The sequence below is a fragment of the Phaenicophaeus curvirostris genome, chromosome Z (genome assembly GCF_032191515.1).
Source record: "Phaenicophaeus curvirostris isolate KB17595 chromosome Z, BPBGC_Pcur_1.0, whole genome shotgun sequence".
NCBI classification, from domain to species: Eukaryota; Metazoa; Chordata; class Aves; order Cuculiformes; family Cuculidae; genus Phaenicophaeus; species Phaenicophaeus curvirostris.
In genome coordinates this window covers 54817818-54840687 of record NC_091431.1, presented here as the reverse complement: position 1 = coordinate 54840687, position 22870 = coordinate 54817818, and the positions used below count along the sequence as shown (strand labels likewise).

The window sequence follows — 22870 nt, the reverse complement described above, 5'->3', positions numbered from 1 at the left end:
GCAATTGTTGGCAGGATGTATTAGACATACTTTCTACTGAGTTGCCCATTTCCCATTTTGAGAAATCTTTATTTTTTCAGTTAGAGTTATACATTCACATTTTATACTACAAAGACAGTGAGACGGGGGAATTTGACTGAAATTTTTATGGATTCTTGATGTTCCAGGTGTGGTTAAAATAATTAAGTTGAAGCTTTGACTTGACATCTACCTCCTTGAGATGTCTTTACATAAGAACAGCTGTACATAGACAGTTTTCATAGAAGATCTCAAATGAAAATTGAGATAAAACAACCAAAATTTATTTTGAATTCACCTACCCTTTCATTTCTACAAAGCGATTTATTAATCTATGGCTTGTTTTCTCTAGATTGCTACAATTTCTCCGGGGATGGCATCATGTGAAAACACTCTAAATACATTGAGATATGCAAATAGGTATGGAAGATGTTATGTCTTATAGCTGTTGATTGCTGACATTTGGGATACCGCTGTTCCATGATGTGTAATTATTTTAGCTACTTGAATAATTTTATCATACTTACATTTCTTAATAAGATTAAAACCAAATTACTAATCCAGGCTAACGTCTAATTTAAACTGTCACTTCTTACAACCATTACAATAGAATCAATAGAAACTGCTTTTAAGCCTTTATCCAGAGATAGATAATGTGGACTGCAAGGAATGTTGGAGGTGCCCCCATCTGTTTTGCCCCTGCTCTGGAGGCACCATCTCTTGCACTAGGGCTATTCAGTATTCATGATGATTCCCTAGGGTATTAGCTGAAATACATTTCTGCAGTGGATTTTCTTTTCCATCCCTCTGATGGAATTGCATCCAGTTGGCACTCTATTTCATACACATATGTGAAATTTTATACTTCCAACTTCAGGCAAGTACCCGAGACCCCTAAGTAAAGAGCCAGTTAATTCAACAGTGACTTTATAATCGCTGTAAAGAAACTAGCATCTCCAGAGGCTGTTGCAGCCCCTCTGAGTCTTCTACCACTCTCTGAAAGTGTGAGAAGTGCCTTCCCCTGTTGCAGTTCTTCATTTAACGTCTGTGGAGATGGAGTGGTCAGGTCCTGTGTGTGTCTGCAGTAAGACCTGCAGCTCAGTGATCTCCCACATGCTTTGCTGCAAAAAAACAAAGGAGGAAAACACACCTCTGGGTTATTAGAAACCCTGATTTGGCCAGAAGAGGCTACCATCTAGTGTCCAACTCACTCCAGTAAAAGACAAGGCAGAACCACATCTGCTCCTGCTTGTCTGGGCACCCTGGCCAGTTGCTAATTGGGCAGAGAGAGAGTGGCTAGGAAAGCTTACTGCCTGCTCCTCTCAGTACCTGAATGTCTGTGTCTGGATCAAAGGAGCTAGTAGCAAATCTGCCTGGCTTGGGCCAGTCTGTGTGATTTCTTTCCCAGTGAGAAGGAGGCACCTACTCCTCTGCTTACAGCCACATAACGAAGAACCTTGCACGTTCATCAAGACTCGTTGGATTTTTTACCACTTAGAGAATACATGTCGCAGAAATAACTCCAGAAGAAGACACTGCAAAACTAATTTAACACCTGTTTCTAGTATACCAAATAGTTGCGCTAACGCTGTTTCTTCCTTTTCGTATTAAATTTGTTCGTTGTTACAGAGTAAATGCCTATCACTCTAAAGTTGCTTCATGTGTTTTTTAATAGCATTTTATTTTTTTCTAGCAGTATATAATTTTCATAGTACACTTAGTTATGACGTGCTGGATACCAGTGTGTGTAGTGTAAGACAGGGCAGAATAGAATTTAAAATTTTGTAGCTGTAGTGGTCTGATATTTTAAAAGGAGCCACCGGATGGAGTATTGAACGTGGAGCAAATTTTATTAGCTGCACAAACTGAAATCTGGAATTACTCTTCTGAAAACATTGCTGTTAAAGTTCCTTGCAAATTAGTAGTGCTGGTTTTGTTCAGCTTTGTTAGTGATCTGTAGCTCTGTTTGCAGAAATTTTAAATATGTTTGGAAACTTATGTTTTAATATAAAAATAATTTTATAGTTAAACTGTTGAAGAAGTATGATAAACAAAAAGTTGTCATTTTAACTGTGTTTATGAGAACATTTTCTTTTAATTTGCTGCTGTATTTTGCTGCTGCAGAGTAAAGGAATTTGGAATTAGTCCTTCGGACATTCCCTTCTCACAGGGTAGTGGCAGTCGCTCTGATCTCTCTCCTTCCTATGAGTATGACGACTTTTCTCCTTCAATCACCAGGTCTACTTCATTCTATACATGGAATCTTTATTTTTAAGTTTTCTTTTTGGCTAATGTAATTTTACAGACCAACCTTTCATTAGTCCCCTTGCCTTGAGTCACACATACTTTGTTTTTATTTTGTTTGGCAGGTGATGGTTCTGCATGATTTGCAATCATCTTCCCATTTTTTTGTTCACCCCCCTTAAACATCTACACTCCGTATCCAGGCTTGCTACTTTCCTTCATCCATTTTTTTTTTTTAAAATGGTGATGTCACCTTTGTACATTTAGTGAACCAAATCTGAGAGTCTGAGTTTTGGGTAATTGGAGTATCTCTAATTAAAAAAGAAAACAATTCTCGTACATATATGTTTTTAAAACTTTTCATCACTCTGAATGAAAAACATTTTTCATAGTAGTAAGTAATTGCTGCTTGAAAAAGTGATTTTCCCTAAAAAAAAAAAAAAAAGTTCTAAACCTTGCCATACTTGCAGATTTCAATGTTTGTGGTAAACTTGCTTTTAAATTGACTTTTTTTACAGAATTATTATTAGTCTTTAAATAGTCTTCATACTGTAAGAGCCTAACTTTTCATTAAGGTATTTTCATTTTTGAAGTTATTTTAATTAAAGAATGTTCATTCTCCGAGATACTTGGAGGCAAATTATTATTTTGTTCAGAATTCTTGGTGGATTTGCCTATAACAGCTGTGGGATACTGATTGACTAGCTGTATAAACACAGTTGTGTGCACAGAAAAAGAAAGATGGTCAGGTTTAGGACACTGACTGATCTTTTCTTTCAAATACTACACCTTGTTAAGGACTTAATATTGAGAGTTGGACATTTTTGCCCTCTTAACTGTAATAAATAGTAAGATTTCAATCAGAAAACACGTCTTCCTAGAAGATGGACTGTAATCTTTGAGAAAATAGTTGCAATTCAATCGTCCATGCTTTTTAGGTGGTGCACCACCAGTTTTATGTTGAAAATATGCTGAAAATACATTAAATTTGTGAAGGTGACATCATCATCCTTGTTAAATGAATTAATTGAATATAAACCCATAGAGCTTTTATTTCTGATTGTGACTCTTGCACAGGAAATTGCTAATACCAACCAACATTTTGTGTCAGGCGAAGGAGCAGTTGAGATCAGTGCCCGCAGGAGATATCGTCCCCTACACCCCACTGTGTCTCCAAGTCATCGAATCAGATCGATGACTTGGAGACACAGTGGGGTGTGGGGAGCTCTCCTCAGAGGGATGATCTCAAACTGCTTTGTGAACAAAATGTGAGTGGTTTGCAGTGTTTCTTGGGAAGAGTTGATGATAAATACAGTGGCAGAACAAATCCAGAGTAATGTGTATTTATAGCCTGTCAGCAAGAGCATTAAGCCAGTACAGCATTCCTCTTCACATTTTCACTTTATGGTATTATGTTCATTCCTATATGAAAAATACCAAACCAGAAAACGTTCCTGGAAGGGTGTATTTTACTTGTCTTTGTCTTCCTTGCTGATTAGGGTTTTTAATGTCTAGGCAGGGTCTGGTCTAGGCTCTGGTGTTCTTTAGTGTGTTGGGTTTTTTCCAGTAGAGCTTTGTATTCTTTTAGGCAGTTAGAAGCATCATAGGACACTCATCTGTGTTTTTGAGGATTATTTTGCTTGCATGCAACACCCATTTCAAGTGAGTCTGCCTCTCTCTGCATTTAAAATTCTAGCTACCCACTGTTCCTTTTGCTGGCATCCTGATTTCTGTGGGGTAAAACCCTAGTGCACTGTTTGGGAGAGGGAGCCACATCAAGTTCCCAGCATGTGTCCGTGGGCTGCAGGAGCGGAGAGCTGAGAGGCATCTTTTAAAGGGTGTTTCCCCTCATTGCTGATTATCACCTCTAGTCCTGGTTTCTTAAATGTTCAACAGGCATTAAAACTCATTTTGTGCAAATACTGATGAAAGCTAGAAAAGAAAAAGCCTTACCATTGTATCTTATGTTTTGCAAGAGACTCTGCCTTCTCAGACACCTTGTCATGGTGTCTGCTATATTTCTCATTTCAGTAACTGGCCCTTCTTACAGGACTCTATTTTATAAGAAAATGCTAGTGATTCCTAGAGATTCCCACCAGGACAGTCCTTCCAGCCAGATACCCTTTCAGATCATACTTTGTCACTGTTCATGTGGAATTAAACTAAGCTTTACAATGTGTTTTAAAAAAGATTTCAGAGGCATTGTATAAAGAACTGTACTGTTCCTTAATTACAGCCTACCTAGCACTTTCTCCATTGATTGTTAACTTCTAATTTCTAAAGAATCCCCGTTTGCCCCGGTTTGTAAATCCATGCTGTGCATTCTTCTAATGTGTTAATCACTATGTACATTTTAGTTTTTTCACTTTACATTTGTTCAAACTTTTTTCCAAAGGATTAATTTAATTTTTATTTCCTAAAATGTATTGAATGTAATTGTTGGTTTGCTTTTTTGAAAGTAGTTGTCTGTCTATTACAATATGCACAACAAAAGCCCTGACAGAAAACCAGAGTTTTATATAGGCATTCAAACCTAATAGAAATTAGCATTCTTTCCTTATGACTTCCTCTTCCCGCTATTATAACTTCTTCTTTTTAATGTGGAATATTCTGTTTTCCAGTATTCAGTAGGATTAGTGCTGAAAATTTTTAGTGAATGTGAACTAAATTTAGCTCTGTGAACATTTTTGGTTTATAACTCTCCACTTATTTCCGAGATTTTCTTGTTAGAAGCATTAAGTTCTGTTTTTGCCATGTTCTGCCTTCTACATATTTCTTGTCAGATATTCTGTGGTGAGATGGATCACATACAATATATTTCCTGTAGCCACAGTTATTTCCAGACTAACAAGCTTAACCATTGTTTTTAGGAGGAGGAAGTTTCTCCACAGTTGTTTACTTTCCATGAAGCTGTGTCACAGATGGTAGAAATGGAAGAACAAGTAGTAGAAGACCACAGGGCTGTCTTCCAGGTACAAGATGGAGCTCTGCTTTGTTTTACTCTAACTCAGAAATTCAGGTTTTCCCAATGAAAATATATACTCTAGAAGTGTAGGATATAATCTAGTGATTCTGCTACTGTCGGGTATTTTCTAATTGTTCTGTTACACTAAACTTTTGGCAGCAAACAAACAGGGATGTATACATAAGCACTGATCTTTGTCCCCATGATAAAAAGGAAGCATATTTTATATCATCCTAGAAATTAGTAAAATTTTCCTTTTATTCTCAACAAACATTCCTAAATAGGTGTTCAAAACAGTTGCTGTTTTCTTTTTATTGTTTTCACTGTTCACTATATTTTCTATCCTTTTCCAGCATTAGTGACTGCTTTTTTTTTTTCCTAGTTGCGGGAGTTTATTCAGATTGGCCTTGAAATTTGTAATTTCAGTGTCTAAACCTATGTTGGAGCTGGCAGTTAATAGTAATGTCTATCAGCACCATCTCCATTTGATCATCTCCCTCTAAGATGCTGCAGTACTCCCTCCAAGTATCTCATCTTAATATCCTTTTGTGACACCTCCCTCTGAGGTGCTGAGATCCAGAAGAGACCCATATATTTCTAACTATCTGTTTCCTTCCTTTTAACAGATACATAAAGGTTTTCACTTGCTGTTAGGGTCTTTGGAAGGAATACTGCCCATGTAGCATAATGCTGGTCAGTGCCATGAAGCCTTTTACATTCATAAAAGAAATTATAGTAATAAGTATGAGTTACTGTTTTTCAGAAGGAAACGTGAGTTGCTTCTGTTCGTAACCCTAGAGTCTTTAGGCATGCTGTCTGTTTGGCATGTCTGCTGCAAGAGAAGTGTAGAGCATTAAACATGTAGGTAATACACACATCTAACTTAGTGGAACATTGATGCGTGTTCATAATACAGTAGGATGCTAAATAACACATTTTACCACAGAGATAGAGACTTAGTTATTATGAAGCATTAGCCTTGAAGTAAAATACACAGAACTGTGAAAGTCATATGCCATATGCTGTAGCTGTGTCCTAATACTTGTGACTTCCAGAGACATAAGTGACATTAGCTTAGGATGTTGCTGTTTCTGTGTGTCCATCTTGCTGTCTACTAGAGGCTCTTCCCAGCAGTAACTGGAGGAAAACATGTCTGAGCTCCCTTGCTTCACAGTATAGCTTCTTAGGTTATGGTGTGGGTGGAGCTGAGCTGTGCCAATACAAAATCTACCAGCTGTACCAGGCAGAAGTTGTCTTCTGTCAGCTTTCACCTGGAACAGCTGATACAAAACATCCTTCCCTAACAAAAATGTCTAAAATAGATTAATGGAGTTAATCATCCTCTAGAGATGTTGGTCTTCCTTTGTGTCTTGAAGGTGTAAGTTTACATTAGATGAGATGATTCCTATCCCAATGTGAGCTCTGTCTGAAAGCCAAAAACCATACATGTGGTTTGGCCTGTGCTTTCTGTATTACTTGGGCTACTAAGCACAGAGGGAAATACATACTTTTAGTATTTCAGGCCCAGCATGCCCAGAACTGTCAGCTCCCTTTTTTAAAAAAAATATCAAACCATTTCCAATGGTATCAGTCTCCTGGCCACAGCTTTGCATGGTTCTGTAAGCTCTATGTGTCTGGTTGCATTCTTCTTTGCTGCAAGATACCTTTTTTTTCCTCTCTTTTTTGTAATATCTGTAGTCCAAAGATGCCGAAGAGCTGCTTCAGCCAACCTTTGCAGTACTTTTATCTGTCTGGGGAGTTAGCTCATGCAGTAGTGGGTTAACAGAGCTCTTCTCTTATACAGCTTCTCTCAAAACTGGTTTTGAATATGCACAGAATTTTCTTGGCTGCAGGAATGACATTATTATAACAGACAGTGGCAACCAGCCCATACTTAAAATTGAAGCCTGACTTCAAAGTTTGATACCTGCCTAAGAAGACATACCATGACGTAAAGTTCTGTTCTTTGAGTTTTGTAGCTTTAAAAGCAGCTAATGTTCTGAATTTGAAGAGAATTGGAGTAGCTGAGGTTTACCTGTTGCTGGTATGACCACTGGAATTAAGAAACAATGTAGAAAACATACAGTTCTGCTGAATTAGGAATAAAGTTTCATTTTAGTTCTGAAATCTGTTATAATGAGGTAACTAGACACTGAAAATATCGTCATCTTGAGAAAAGGCCTAATTGAGCTCTTTGTCTTGAAATTTGTCTTGAAACTTTGCTAATGTATTTAGTTGAGTATTTTTAACTTTTATCTAGGAATCTATTAGATGGCTGGAAGATGAAAAAGCTCTTCTTGAGATGACAGAAGAAGTAGACTATGATGTGGATTCTTACGCTACCCAACTTGAAGCAATTCTAGAGCAAAAAATTGATATTCTGACTGAACTGAGAGGTAGATGGCTCTTAATCACTTTTGTGTGCATTATTAGCAGTGTGTTTTCATATGCCATGGAGACTTGCAGTAATAATGAGGAGAAAAAAATAGCGTGATTATATTTTAGGGGTTTTTTCCTCTTATGCTGTCCTGTGATGTCCTCTGGAGGGAACATTTATTCTGCTGCTGAAGAACAAGTTCAGATCTGTGCTCAGTTCATTCTTGTTTAAATGAAAAAGCTCTGCTTTACCTCCATGAGGTATAAATTTGATCCTGCAACTTTCCTTTTCTTTTCCTTTGTTCCAAAACAATAAAGGAAGGGAAGAGAAAATCCAGAGAAACTGTATGAAAAAAGAAGGTAACACAATGGGGAAAAAGTAATACGAAGTCCCAGTTCCTGCTCTGCTGCATTCTGTAGTGTAGCAGAGAGCCTATGTAATTCTTAAGACTGTGTTTAAGAGAGGCACGAAGTTTTGAATAGCTTGGCTGTTAGGTTATGGGTTTTTTAGTTCAGCAGCCTTTCAGTCTGAATTCTGTCGGCCTCTCCATGTTGAAAAACAAACTGCAGATAATTCTTAGTGCCCAAAATTGACTCTTGTCTTCCAAATTGAGCTTGCCAGTTTGGTACCTCATGGAGATGAATTTTTCATTTTAGTAACTATTAACTATGTAACTAGTAACTATGCCTCCAGGAGGCATGCCATATACCCTAGTAAAAATTCAAAAGTAGAGTTGGGGGCTGTGGGGCGTGGTTTTTTTTTATTACAAGAGAGTGGAGGGGGATAAGAATAGAAACAATAGGATGCCACATTTCCTTTCTTGGGTTTCTCCCATTTTTGTTATAGTAATGATGAAGCAAATGAAAGATGGATTTATCTATTCACAGGAAATAACTGAAAATTTAATCACAAATGCTTTTCACCTTCATAGTAAAAAACAGTGGTGGGGGGGAGTAGAATTTACTCTGCTGGCTTTTAGAGTGTATAGAATTGACTGATTGTACAATAAATACAATTTTGTATGCCACTAAGGGTGGTTTGGAAGCTGTTGGGAAGGAAAAGGATGTGTGGTGTGTATCTTCCTATACTCTTGTCAGTGAGAAGCAGAATTTAAGCGAGAACAGGTTACATGCTGGGAAATACAATTGCCCAGTTGCCAAACTTATCCTGCCTAGAGACAGGGGTAGCATCTAAGAAGGGACTAAGTTGCTATGCAACTTGTTTGTGTGGTGAGTATTGAATTTAAGCTTATCTCTATCCTCTTGTAGCTAATGGCATCAGCTATGTTTGTGGAGGAATGTGTCTGTGTTGAGCACAAGCACATCAGTACTCATTCTCTCTTTTTCATTAAAGATAAAGTGAAATCTTTCCGGGCAGCTCTACAAGAGGAGGAACAGGCCAGTAAACAGATCAACCCAAAAAGACCACGTGCCCTTTGAAATGGACGTTTGCTGCTAAATGAATCCACGAACCCATACTGCTGTAGCACACATTTGTTACAAAACCCAGTGGCCGTAAGAACTCAACTACTTGAACGTGTAAAAACGTTAGAAATGTCTGTGGAAATGTCCTGTTTCTAATTCACCTGAATGACATTTTCAGTTTTGTGTGAAATGCTCTTATGTCTACAAAATGCTTCTAGACCAGACAGCACAACCATGCAGGGTTCAGATCTGTGAAGCACTTTGTTTAAAATGTTTCCTTTATTCAAATTGTGAATTTTATGTTTGGAGATATTTGCCATGTTTTTGATAACAGAGAAAAACTGTGGCCATGAAAATGTCACAGAATTTCCTTTTGACTATGTTCAGTTTTGTTACAAAGACCAGCTGTGCAGTTTTAAATTGTGTTCGTGTGCATGCACACCTCACTAGTGGTTGTACATAACTTCTCTTTTACAGACAGCTGTGCTTACCTCTTCCCATTCTGTGCCTTGATAAAGGCTACATAACCCTAAATGTCCTGTTTCTGAAGCACAGCCTTGATAAACAACATTCCTTATTTGTCAGTATACATTACTTTTAGTGTGTGTACACTTTTAATGTGTTTTGAGAGTTTTTATTTTGGTGGCTAGTTTCATTTCACAGGATGTGCCATATCATTTGAATAGTAACTGCAAGAGCTGTTAAGAGTGGATAAACAGCTGGACATTCCATCTTCCTTGTAAAAATCTGGAATCTAGATTTATTTGAGTACCATAAAAAATGGTTCTATAATTCTAACATTTTCTCTGTAATAAAAAAAAATTTAAAAAAACCACAAAAATATACATTAGGTGATGTATAATAAAAGGTAATGTTTTAAGTGCTGAGAAGAATTGTATCTTAGGATAATGCAGATATACAGTATGTGGTATGGTGTGATAATGCTGTCAGAGTAAAGGTACGATCTGACCTCTGCGTATTGACAAGATAATTGTCAAATATTGGGGATCTAGTTAAATACATGCATATTGGCCTTTCATGTACTGTTAAAATTTGGCTTTTAATGCATGATAAACTTACATGTACATTAACTGTAGCTTGTAGGTAGTTTGAGTAGATTTGTTGCTTTAAAGAAAAAGTAGCTAATACCTATTTTTCCCTTTTGTACAGTGCCAGCACCTAAAAAGTGGCGTAAAATTGCATCATGTGAGGATTTGCACAATCCCTCTACCTAGTGCTAATAGAAATCCCACAAGTACCTGTATTCTCACAAATGGCGCCATGTGGATCAGCACCTTTTAGATGGTGGCACTCAAGTTATTTTTGCAAGTCAGTATCCAAAAAAGGTTGACCTCTAATGTAGGAACTTCTCGTTCAAATGAAGAATTGTAGACCTCTCTAGGAGTTCTCCCTGTTTCCAGGAGTTTGTATCAGCAGACTTTCCCTTGGAACTGTTTAAAAATTACTTTTGGAATACAAGCCTGTTTGTTTGTGCCAGGCCCCCTCAAGGAAAATAAAGGGAAGGCAATGAAAAGAGAGTTAAATGAGCCATGCTTTCTTGTAGTGTTTAATGTTTGTATCTCCCCTAGGAAGGTAGGCTTTGGGAAGATCTTGTTGCATCATAAAATAAAAAAAAAATAAAATAAAAAAAAAAACCCCTTCTGTGTGTAAACATGAAAACTGAAACAATGTAGATTTTACATAATGTGTTTAATAAATTAAGCTATTAAATGAGTTACCGGTGAGATTTTACTTCTATTGAAGTTCTGTTGTGGTTGGGGAAGAGTTTGACTTTGTAAACACCCGAGTTATGCTTTAGAAAAGGCTTGATTTCAGAATGAATATCTACTTCTCGAGCCAACTCTTCTATACAAATTTGTCATACAGGAAGAATCACAGAATGACAGAAACATTTAGGTTGGAAAAGACCTTCAAGATCATTGACTTCAACCATTAATGTAACACTGCCAAGACCAGCACTAAACCATCTCCCTAAGCACCAGCACCACTTCTGCACATCTTTTTAAAATATTTCTGGGGTGGTGACCCCACCACTTCACTGCTCAGCCTGTTCCAACGCTTGACAATCCTTTTAGCGAACTAATAGTTCCTAATATCAAGCCTAAACCTCACCCAGCACAACTTCTTGTCCTATTGCTTGTTACTTGGCAGAAGAGTCCCAACAACCCCGTCACTACAACCTCCTTTCAGGGAGCTGTAGAGTCTTCTCCAGACTATACAGCCCCCATTCCCTCTGCTGCTCCTTTCAAGATTTGTGCTCCAGCCCCTTCACTAGCTCTCCAGACATGCTCCAAGGACCTCGATTTCTTGTAGTGAGGGGCCCAAAACTGAATGCAGTATCTGAGGGCAGAATCACTTCCCTGGCCATGTTGACCACACTCTTTCTGATCAAGGACGAGGTGCTACTGGCCTTGGCCACCTGGGCACACTGCTGGTTCACGTTTGGCCACTGTTGGCCAGCACCCCCAGGTCCTTCTCCGCTGGGCAGCTTTCCAGCCAGAAGTTCCCCAGAGCGCTGCACTGACTTTGTTTGTGCAGCAAGTCTTAAAAGAATTTTCACACATCTTTCTGAGCAGGCAAGAACATTGTCCATCATGCAAATTAAAAAAAAACAATACCCAGGAGGCAGCAGCTACTGTTGGCAGGTGATAGTACAGGTTATCATATAATACCAGATGTCTCTGAAGCTGCTGTAGAGAAATCTTTACTTCTAAAAAATCTCTGAAGGCTGAGACATCCAAGATGAGAAATACTATTCCTCTGTGTAAGCCTAGAGTCACAGCCCCGCTGTGGTTTACATACAGCAGGTACCAAAGAGGCAAGGATGGACAGAGGCAGTTAGATTTCAGCAGCTTTTTACTAAGCCTTGAAAATGACATGTCCCATCAGGTAGCAGATGCAAGCTGAAATTTCATCTGCTGCAGGGAGACTGGTGAAAGGCAGCCTTTGTGACAGAGTGCTGAAAGGTCAGACCTGCACTGATGCTGAAGCAGTGAGAATCAAGATAAATGGATACATCTGGTTATGGCACTTAAATTCCCCTATCTTCTTGTTGTGATGGATTGGAATTACTTGAACAGGACTCAGATGAGCTTGATTCTTGTCCTTGTGCATTTCCGTACCTGCTTTTTCAATCCATGACTTTTAAAGAACTGACACTGAATGTGTAGAGAATGAAGTTTTATCTCAAGAGGAGTTTTTGCTAATTTGCCTCTTCTCCAGTTATTGTGATCTTATGGAAGGACACTATACATGAAAAATTACTTATAGTATTTCATATACAACCATGTCTTCACACGTGTGATGCTAGAGAGTTAATAGTTACCGTTTTCTGGACAGTGCAAAGTGTCCAGAAAGGTTTTTCCTTTGACAGCTGCTATGCAGATATAATGCAGACTTCCTGGGAAAAGTCTGCCTTGCCCTTATTAGCAAATACATAACCTGAACTATATGAAGACACTTCAGTAGTCTTTCTGTCAGAACACAGGCATGCATTGCTCTAAGTTGCACTGACTGCTTTGATGTATGCTAAATCCCCTCATCTTGAAGTAATTTTCTTATAAAAACTGCTTAAATTTACAGTTGACAAAAAAAAACCCAACCCTTCTGCCTGTGTTTATAAGCACTGGCCCTTTGGTAGTTTTCTGCTGGTTGCTGCAGTGACTGGATGACAATAAAGAGATGGTAAAGGAGATGACACTGTTAGATTCAGCTACCTCGATAATGCATTTGCAAACAATACCAAGCCTGCATGCAAGATAAATGCTTGTTTCTGAGAATAGTGGGATTTCTCCCAGACAAGCAGGTTACAAATTGGGAATGTGGGTAGCTAGCAAGTGGAAGAGACAGGCATTTCAAATCAAGAGAGTGCTTAAATACGCTTTAAAACATACAAAGAAAAAAATCCCCAATAAGTGGAATGACTACAACTCTTTGTTTTCATTGCCCAGACTAGACTTAAGGGTTATACTGTTCAGTACTGTGCAAGAAAATACCAAGGTGAAGTCTGTGATCACAGATTTCAATTACAAGAGCATTAACCCATGTCATTAGGTATATTTAAAAGCATAGTCATGTGGACGTCCAGCACCTCACGTCAGTCATGAAATATTCATCATTGTTAAAATACAGAGCAGCAGTTTCTTGCTGTCTCTCTGTGATAAAATTGCACGTAAGGTTTTACTATGAACCAGAGTCTGTATGCTGTATTCTGTTCTTTCCTTTGGTGAGAAAAGCTCATTGCAGTTGCTCTGGCTTAGGTAAGGCTTCAGTGACCAAACGCATTCACCTTTCATTCTTCTGGCAGAATCTATGAGAAGTGGATGCCTTCTGAATTGAAGCCATGCAGCAGTCTGAAAGAGTGAAATATATGCATTACAACTTCTACCCATTTATACTTCAGCTCAAGGTATTTCTAAGATGTGCTGGCTGGCAAAGCACATACAAGAAGAGCATGAAAGGAGCCATCCCTGTTCGATTGCCATAAAGAATTGTTACATATCTTAAATTAGAAATTATTAGCAAATTTGCCATTTTAGAGATGCAAATGTAGTTTCAGTGCAGGTAGTTAACATTGCATCCCACCAGGTTTACTATGTTTCTTTGAAGAGCAGTAGCTGTACCAACTGACATACTGAGAAACAGACGGGAATTTTAATCTTAAAGTAGGAGAGGATTAATGTAGCCACTTAAACTGGTCAGAAGTAAGAGCAGAATATAGCAGTTAATTACTCAAATTTCTAAATTATGCTATAAAGTAAGGCCTAATCCTCAAGACAGAAAAAGCTGTGTAAGTCTCCAGGGAAATTGTAATAACCAATTCTATTATTAGAGCATTCTGACAAGAGACATAGCAGAGTTTAGCACACAAATAGCAGAAATAGGTATCTTCAGCTAGTTGCTTCTCAGGACTGTAAGCAGCAGTTAAAATAAAAAATTAAATAAATCCTATATTTAAGTGTTTGTTTGTGTTCAGGACTAGAAGCAAGGAGTGCCTGGTATTGTGAGGAAAACAAGAGTTAGTACTGTTCCTCTGTAACTCAATCCTAATTGGTAATACAGGAGTGCAGATGCAAATAGATTATGAAGAAACTTAAAAAGGAAGGCATAAAGAAAAAGAATACCTAATGAAGTCATCTATATCCATTGAACGCGCTCGTTTTTCAGAGTAACCTGTATTTTTTAGGACTGTCTGTATTTTCTCTCCAATTTTGAAGTTTTCGGGTATTTCCTGTCAACAGAACACAGGATACAAATTCTTTTTCTATTCATAGCATTGAAAAAGGTTAACCGAAATAATCTATTCTTTTCCTGCTTTTAGAATAGTTCTTGATTCAATTGACAAAGATAAGCTGTTTGTTTTTCTTGTACAGGCTACTGTATTTTATTCTTGTACCTGTTTTTTTTATACCTCAGCTCATTCACTGTAAATGAATCACCATAGCACTGCTAAGCAGACACAAAGTTTTATTATAAGATTCTTACTAGATTAGTAAAAGTCCTTAAGACCTGTACAGAAAAGATAACATACTCAGCTTTTTCACTGTAATTTAGCAACCCTTTTAAATTTTTCTCTTAGAAAAAAGTTATTCCCTCCCCCAAACTCTCTCTCAAAAAAAAATTTAACATTACGCTTTTCCACGTTAATGTTTTACTCTAATAAAAATCAGTATCTATGTCGCAGTACACAGAAAAATAATTCAGTATATTAAAAAGTAACTTACTGTATTATGTAAGGAACAATGAATTCTGTAATTATGATCCAGCAACTGCTCTACAGCACTTGACCTGAAAGAAATACAAGTTTAGAATGAAAACAGAGCTTCTAACTAGTTTTTTTACTTGACTAGTTGTTAATCTTTAATAACAAAACTTTAACGACTACACAGAACTGTTCCTTTTAAACAGCTGTGTAGTCTTCATCTAAAAGAAAAAACTTGTGACTTCAGCACAAATCCTCCATCATGGTTTATGACAGACTGTGCTGCCATGTATGTAACTGCTGTACATCTGCACAAAAGAGCTGGTTAACTCGATGGATTCTCAAACTTTGAAAAAGATTTCCTTTAATAGAAGTTACTTACTTAAATGCTGCAGAGAGTGTCTTGTTTTTCCGAACAAAGGCTATCCTTACCAGACCATCCCACTCCTGAAATTAAAAATGTCAGAATTTACAGAAAGGAACTTACAGCTACTACAAACAAAGTAAGTCACTACTGACATGACTAGTCAGTCAGTCAAAATTGACCATTTCACAATGAGAATGTGGAAAAGGATCACTAGAATGGAAAAGACCTCCAGGATCTTCAAGTCCAACCATTCCTATCAAACACTAAACCACGTCCCCGAGCACCTCATCCACCTGTCTTTTAAACACCTCCAGGGAAGGTGACTCAACCACCTCCCTGGGCAGCCTGTTCCAGTGCCCAATGACGCTTGCCGTGAAAATTTTTTTCTGATGTCCAGCCTGAACCTCCCCTGGAGGAGCTTGAGGCCATTCCCTCTTGTCCTGTCCCCTGTCACTTGGGAGAAGAGCCCAGCTCCCTCCTCTCCACAACGTCCTTTCAGGTAGTTATAGAGAGCAACGAGGTCTCCCCTCAGCCTCCTCTTCTCCAGGCTAAACAACCCCAGCTCTCTCAGCCGCTCCTCATAAGGCCTGTTCTCCAGCCCCCTCACCAGCTTTGTTGCTCTTCTCTGGACTCGCTCCAGAGCCTCAACATCCTTCTTGTGGTGAGGGGCCCAGAACTGAACACAGGATTCGAGGAGCGGTCTCACCAGTGCCGAGTACAGAGGGAGAATAACCTCCCTGGACCTGCTGGTCACATCATTTCTGATCCAAGCCAAGATGCCATTGGCCTTCTTGGCCACCTGGCCACACTGCTGGCTCATGTTCAGTTGCGGTCAACCAACACCCCCAGGTCCCTCTCCTCTCCAGCCAGCCTTCTCCTAGTCTGTAGCTCTGCACAGGGTTGTTGTGCCCCAAGTGCAGGACCCGGCATCTGGGTTTGTTAAACCTCATGCCATTGGTCTCAGCCCAGCGGTCCAGCCTGTTCAGATCCCTTTGGAGCCTCCCTACCCTCCAGCAGATCGATGCTTCCTCTCAGCTTAGTGTCATCCACAAACTTACTTAGGGTAATATATTGAACCGAAAGAAAAACATTACAGGAAAGTATCTTTCTCAATAATAGAAAACCAGTCCTGTCTTGGACAAAGCAATACAAATGGAGGACAAAATATTTCACCCACAAAAACATTTGAATTGCTCTTTTTCACACCCAGGCACTATTGGACAGATATTAAGTGATGACAAGGCAGATACTTGAAGAAAATATAGCTAACCTTGAGCAAGGCTGAAATGGCCTTAGAATCATAAAATCATAGAATAACCAGATTGGAAGAGATGCACCGGATCATCGAGTCCAACCATTCCTATCAAAAAGGCCTTGATGATCAACGCCTTTTAAAAACTAACTTTCAGAATACTATCTTGTAACATCTGTCTTCTAAGATTATACACATTCATCTGAATATAAAACTTCTCACAGATACTCCTTTGATCATAACCAACGAAGTCATCAGCCAGAAGGACCTCTGGGAGATGCAAACTATGATGAAAAGGACACCATTAGTGGCAACTCTCTAACTGACACGGAGATGGTACCTCAGTCTTGTCAGAAATACTGTAAACAAAGCCGCACCTCAACTGATGGTGGCACATTCAGGCAACGTCGTAACATGTGTCTGATCAATAGAGGATTAAACATTTAGGAATTATGTAAATCTCAAGGGATAGCTGGTACTTACTAAGGAAAACAGCGCATGGAACTGAATAACAAGTGAAAAGCAAAATGAAACTATTACCACCAGTATGTTACATTGCTCACCTTGAAGTTGATAGGTGGTGGTGGATTCTTTGGCTCTATTCTGACAACACTGGATTCAACTTTGGGAGGAGGCTTGAAGTTGTTCTTTCCAACCTGTTAGTCAGGAGAATTCAGGCAGCTGTATGAATAAACAGCAAACCCTCGCACTACTACGAACACTCTTCTATCTTTGATAGCTGTTAGCTAACGCAAAATAACATACCTTCATCAGATGGTCCACTCGAGCTAATAACTGAGTATTAATAGAGAGTCTGCAGTACAGTTTAGTTCCCGGTTTTGCAACCAAACGAAGTGCAAATTCTCTTTGAAACATAAGTATTGCACACCTGAGCATAACAGAAATGAGAAAATGAATTCTAAGTAATAAACTTTTACATCAAAAGCCACTTAACACTTGGAGAACACAGGATTTGCCTCAGCACACAGAAGCAATACAAATTCATCATAAAAGAACTCCAAACCTCTGACTTAACTAGCTTAGAGTGCGTCAAACAAAAAAAAGCCCCACAAAACTTGGTGAAATCTAAGTCTCTTTAAAGCTACAACATAACTTAATTTTTCACACTGCTAAATGGATCAAGTTCAAAGAGACAGAGGCTAGCATCAGAATTTTGAGGCTGTTAAAAAATAATTTTGAATAATTACATGATGAATCCCTCAAATACAGACTTCCTAGTTCCAGAAATTGACCAGTAATGTCACTAACATCAGTGCTTCAGTGACAGAATCAAGGACTGCAAACATACTGAACAATACTCGGAGGAATCTGGGCTGTTAGATTTTGGACCAAACAGTACGAAGTGTCTTGGTTCTATTCTGAGAACACTGGATTCAACTTTGGAAGGAGGCTGGAAGTGGCTCTTTCCACCCTTTGTTTCTAAGGTAGGAAGGCATAACGCTACAACACTCTACTGATTCCTAGGACAGTAATTAGTTATGCTACTACTAGTATAAAGAAGCACAGCTCCTGCTTTCATCGGCTGGACACTCACTGATGCCAAGACTAATCTTCTCATCATGCTTCACAGACTGCAATGAACTGATTTCCAGGCACTGGAAATTGTTTTTGTATTACAGAAAAATTTTGTGGCAGCTCTGATCCATCAAACTGGTATTTTAAAAATTAAAAAAAAATAAAAATTTGGGAATATTTTGAAAACTGTTTCTTCTTTCTATCAGATAATAGAGAGCTTTGTCCTTCAACATACCTGAAAAAAGGTCTATGAAGCAACAGCTTGAAAACAAAAGGTGAAGAAATCTGAGGAAAAGAGTAATAACATTAGTATCCTTTCTCAGGATTACCAGTTAAAAAGAAAAGTTTTGCCATGTTGTTTAGCCTGTACCTGGTAAGGCAAGTTAGCAACGCATGTGTCAAAGAATGGTAAGTCTGTTTTCAAGACATCTCCAACCTTGATTTCAAGTTTGTTTGCCAGAAACCTTGAGGGAAAGCACACTGTGGTTATCATGACAGAAACATGCTGCCAAAGTTTTTGGCAAGGCAGCTCCTCTGCTTTAAGTGCTCACTGTTTTCACAGTTGATACTTACGTGCCCTGGACTCTCTTCTGAAGTTCACCAACAAGCCTGGGGTCAATTTCACAAGCAATAACCTGAAAATAAAGTATGTGTTTGCAACTTTATACAACTCCTAACCTAGATAAAAATTTCAACTGTGAAAAAACACAGTTTTTGTATCTACTGCTACATGTTTAACCAATCCTTACAAATTCCCTACCAGGATATGCACGTTCCTCCCTTCCCAAAACCATGCAAGACTTAACACAAAAAAGGATAATAGCAGTATAGTTTAAAAAAAATAGGTCCAAGATTTACAAACAGTTAAAAACAAACAGTTAAAAACTCATTGGAATTACATAAATGTTAAGAAAAATACCCATAGAGTAACGCTACTGAATTCAATCAAGTAGTTGAAGATCCTTTTCTTTGGCACAGTCTAAGCCACAATGTGGTTTTGAGCTTGGGAAGGTGTGCTGGAACTTAACTTACTTTTTTTACTCTCTCTAACAACTTTACCGTCAGGTTCCCTGTTCCTGGGCCTACTTCCAGGACAACATCCGTGCGTCGCAGGGCAGCCTAAAAAGAAACAGCATTTCATTTAGTTTCCTAGAACTGATTTCAAGCCACCATTCAACCTGAAAACAAAACGCAGTTTGTGCAGCTCAGTAAAAAGCTTCTGAAAATTGCTAACAGAGGAGCGTGAAAGGGACAAGATGGAACTTCTTGTGAGAATGTGAGCCTTAAAGCTCACTTCTTGCAAGCCTCAAAGCTCACTTATGAGAGATCTTTGCCCGAGCGTAGAAAAATAAGCAAGTCCTAGGGGAGCCTACAAAGTTAGTTTCCTAGAACCGGTTTCAAGCAACCATTCAATTCGAAAACAAAAGGTTTGTTCAGCTCACTAAAAATCTTCCAAAAACAGGTAGCAGAGGAGCATGGAAGCGTGGATCTGCTGGAGGGAAGGGAGGCTCTGCAAAGGGATCTGAACAGGCTGGACCACTGGGCAGAGTCCAATGGCATGAGGTTTAACAAACCCAAATGCCGGGTCCTGCACTTGGGGCACAACAACCCTGTGCAGAGCTACAGACTAGAAGGCTGTCTAGAAAGCTGCCTGGAGGAGAGGGACCTGGGGGTGTTGGTCGACAGCAACTGAACATGAGCCAGCAGTGTGGCCAGGTGGCCAAGAAGGCCAATAGCATCTTGGCTTGGATCAGAAATGGTGTGACCAGCAGGTCCAGGCAGGTTATTCTCCCTCTGCACTTGGCACTGGTGAGACCGCTCCTCGAATCCTGTGTTCAGTTCTGGGCCCCTCACCACAAGAAGGATGTTGAGGCTCTGGAGCGAGTCCAGAGAAGAGCAACAAAGCTGGTGAGGGGGCTGGAGAACAGGCCTTATGAGGAGCGGCTGAGAGAGCTGGGGTTGTTTAGCCTGGAGAAGAGGAGGCTGAGGAGAGACCTCGTTGCTCTCTATAACTACCTGAAAGGACGTTGTGGAGAGGAGGGTGCTGGCCTTTTCTCCCAAGTGACAGGGGACAGGACAAGAGGAAATGGCCTCAAGCTCCGCCAGGGGAGGTTCAGGCTGGACATCAGAAAAAAATTTTCACGGCAAGCGTCATTGGACACTGGCAGAGGCTGCCCAGGGAGGTGGTTGAGTCACCTTCCCTGGAGGTGTTTAAAGGAGGAGTGGACGAGCTGCTGAGGGGCATGGTTAGTGATTGAGAGGAATGGTTGGACTTGATGATCCAGTGGGTCTTTTCCAACCTAGTGATTCTGTGATTCTATGAAAGGGATGAAATGAAACTTCTTGTGAGAATGCAAGCCTTAAAGCTCACTTATGAGAGAGACCTTTGGCCGAGTGTAGAAAAATAAGCAAGTCGTAGGGCAGCCTATCAAGAAAGGGAACTTCAATTAGTTTCCTAAGAGCGATTTCATGCAACCATTCAATTTGAAAACAAAAGTTTCGTGCCGCTCGGTAAAAAGCTGAAAAAGGGTAGCAAGAATGCGAAAGGGCCGAGATGGAACTTCTTGTGAGAACGCGAGCCTTAAGAGCTCACTTCTTGTAAACCTTAAAGCTCACTTATGACAGGAAGAAACCGAGTGTAGAAAAATAATCAAGCGGCCCCATTTAAAATGGAAATAAAGAGTCAGTGGGAGGGGAACAGCGGCAGTACAGGAGGGAGGCCCCTCGGCAGCCACAGAAAGCGCAGGTCAGGGGAAGGGGACGGGGTAGCGGGACACGTTTTCCCAGGAGCGCCTCAGCCAGCCCCGCCAGCCCCCGGCCCCAGGCCCCGCACCTTCTCGACGATGCTGTTGACGACAAGCGGGTTCTTCAGGATGTGCTGCCCGGCGCCGGTGTTGAAGAGGATGCCTGGGGCAGAAAGCGGCGTTACTCCCCGCGGGAACGCGGCCCCCGCCCGCCCCCCGCGCCGCCCGCACTCACCCGCCCCGCCGCCCGCCCGCCGCGGCCCCGCGCGCGACTTCGGCATGGCGGCTCCGCGCACGTGGCCGCCGCCCCCGGCGCCCCCAGCGCCCCGGCGGGGACACCACAGCGCCCCCCAGCGCCCCGGCGGGGACACCACAGCGCCCCCCAGCGCCCCGGCGGGGACACCACAGCGCCCCCCAGCGCCCCGGCGGGGACACCACAGCGCCCCCCAGCGCCCCGGCGGGGACACCACAGCGCCCCCCAGCGCCCCGGCGGGGACACCGGCGATAAGCGGCCGTGGTCTAAGCTTGTGTGCGTGGTAGCCACACACGCTTCGAGCTAAAGTTAGCGCGCATCTGAAAGGGGAGCGGGTTTACAGGCACACTGTGAGGTAAGCTTTTCCGCCAGCGCAGCGATGCGGCTTCCCTGCTTCCTTACCTTACTTTTTCTTTTAAAAGAGGAGTGAGGGGAGACCTTACCACTGGAGCGTGTCCGGAGACGAGCAAGGAAGCTGGTGAATGGGCTGGAGAACAAGTCTTGTGAGGAGTGGCTGAGGGAACTGAGGCTGTTTAGCCTAGAAAAGACCTGTCACTGTCTACAGCTACCTGAAAGGAGGTTGTAGAGAGGTGGGTGTTGGTCTCTTCCCCGAGCAGCAGGTGATAGTGAAAGAAGAAATCACTTGTCATCAGTCACTAACCTATTGTAAGTTTGAGTATTATGTGTAGTTTCAATCCTACACCTGGATACTTAGCCTTACATAAAGAATTTTAACGGGGCTGTAGTAAAAAGGATGGGACGAATGTGACTGTATCTGGTTAAGCCAGATAACAAGGACTGATGTAAAGAAAGGACAACTGACCCTGAGATAACAAGAACAAACAAAACGTCCTGAGGAAGGGAACCACAACTTGCAAAATCTGCAAGGACAAGAACTACGATAAGAGGGAGAAGAACGAGCTGAGACCAGATGCAGCCTTGAAGAGGGGCCCACAGAGTCTAAGGGCATGCGGAAGAAAGAAAGTTGAAAAGTTCAATACGAGGATGACCATTTGCCTTCATCCCGAAAGACCCCTGTCGACCACTACCACTAGGAGGAGTGCATGCATGAGGAGGAGACTTAAGATAATGAGTTCCAACCCACTTCTCGGGAAAGTCATTACTATGTATACTAACCCAATGCAGATGTATAATATAGCACAATAAAAATGTGCCAACTTTGATACCTGGTGTGCAAGCTTAGAGGAGAAATCGCCCTTGCACTCGGTGCACGGCTGCATACCTGCACTTCACTCTAAGTTGGGTGTCATTATTCTGCGAGTCAATAGGATGAGAGGAAATGGCCTCAAGCTGCACCAAGGCAGGTTCAGATTGGACATTAAGATAAATTTCTTCACAGACAGGATTATCAGTCACTGGAACAGGCTGCCCAATGACATGGTTGAGTCGCCATCCCTACAGGTGTTTAAAGGACAGGTGGATGAAGTGCTTAGGGATCTGACTTAGTAGGAAAGGTATGGTTGCACTTGATGATCTCAAATGTCTTTTGCTACCAAGTGATTGATCAATTCCCCTGTCCCCCTCTGGTGTACTTCAACCTCCAAAAAGTGATTTCAAAGGGCAAATCTGAGTGATTTCTGCTGATGGGTCAACAGGATGCCTGGATCCTTGTCTCAGTGGCCGACTCTCACTGCCTGTGCATGGTGCGATCATACAATCACAGAAGGGTTTGGGTTGGAAGGGACCTTAAAGATCATCTAGCTCCAACCCCCCTGCCATGGGCAGGAACAGCTCCCAGTTGTTCAAGGCCCCATCCAACCTGGCCTGGAACACCTTCAGGGATGGGGCAGCCACAGCTTCCCCGGGCAATCTGTGCCAGTGCCTCACCGCCCTCATGGTGAAAAAATTCCTCCTTATGTCTAGACTAAATCTGCCCCTCTCCAGTTTACACCCCTTGCCCCTAGTCCTGTCGCTACGAGCCTTTGTGCCCAGCCCACAGCACAGTTC

At 40.9% G+C, this 22870-nt stretch overlaps 2 protein-coding genes across 3 annotated transcripts in view; one reads left to right on the top strand and one right to left on the bottom strand.

Moving 5' to 3' along the window:
- Positions 1-10166, top strand: part of KIF2A (kinesin family member 2A) — a 56317-nt gene extending 46151 nt beyond the window's left edge. The window contains exons 16-21 of one of the 2 annotated variants that reach the window (XM_069880226.1): positions 371-438; positions 2143-2162; positions 3391-3530; positions 5133-5234; positions 7488-7623; positions 8958-10166. In XM_069880226.1, coding sequence (XP_069736327.1) covers positions 371-438; positions 2143-2162; positions 3391-3530; positions 5133-5234; positions 7488-7623; positions 8958-9043 — 552 coding nt within the window. In that variant the 3' untranslated portion in view covers positions 9044-10166. Of the gene's footprint in view, positions 1-370; positions 439-2142; positions 2483-3390; positions 3531-5132; positions 5235-7487; positions 7624-8957 lie in introns of those variants that run through there. The other variant, XM_069880225.1, reaches the window with a different exon arrangement.
- Positions 10167-10719: 553 nt separating this feature from the next.
- DIMT1 (DIM1 rRNA methyltransferase and ribosome maturation factor) lies at positions 10720-20953 on the bottom strand. Its single transcript, XM_069880229.1, has 12 exons — positions 20885-20953; positions 20739-20812; positions 18938-19024; positions 18479-18540; positions 18276-18369; positions 18141-18190; positions 17135-17258; positions 16933-17025; positions 15133-15197; positions 14773-14836; positions 14173-14279; positions 10720-13401 (listed from the first exon to the last, which is right to left on the bottom strand). The coding sequence occupies exons 1-12, from the start codon at positions 20928-20930 to the stop codon at positions 13359-13361; spliced, it is 909 nt and encodes a 302-aa protein (XP_069736330.1). The 5' UTR covers positions 20931-20953; the 3' UTR covers positions 10720-13358.
- Between the last annotated feature and the right edge of the window lie 1917 nt (positions 20954-22870).

What these genes read in the sequence shown, in the direction of transcription:
- DIMT1 (XM_069880229.1), bottom strand. Translation starts at nt 20,930, where the DNA reads ATGCCGAAGTCGCGCGCGGGGCCGCGGCGGGCGGGCGGCGGGGCGG. An exon ending in GCGGGCGGGCGGCGGGGCGG is followed by an intron (nt 20,813 to 20,884) that starts GTGAGTGCGGGC and finishes TTTCTGCCCCAG; the next exon opens with GCATCCTCTTCAACACCGGC. An exon ending in CACCACCTATCAACTTCAAG is followed by an intron (nt 15,198 to 16,932) that starts GTGAGCAATGTA and finishes TTTTAATTTCAG; the next exon opens with GAGTGGGATGGTCTGGTAAG.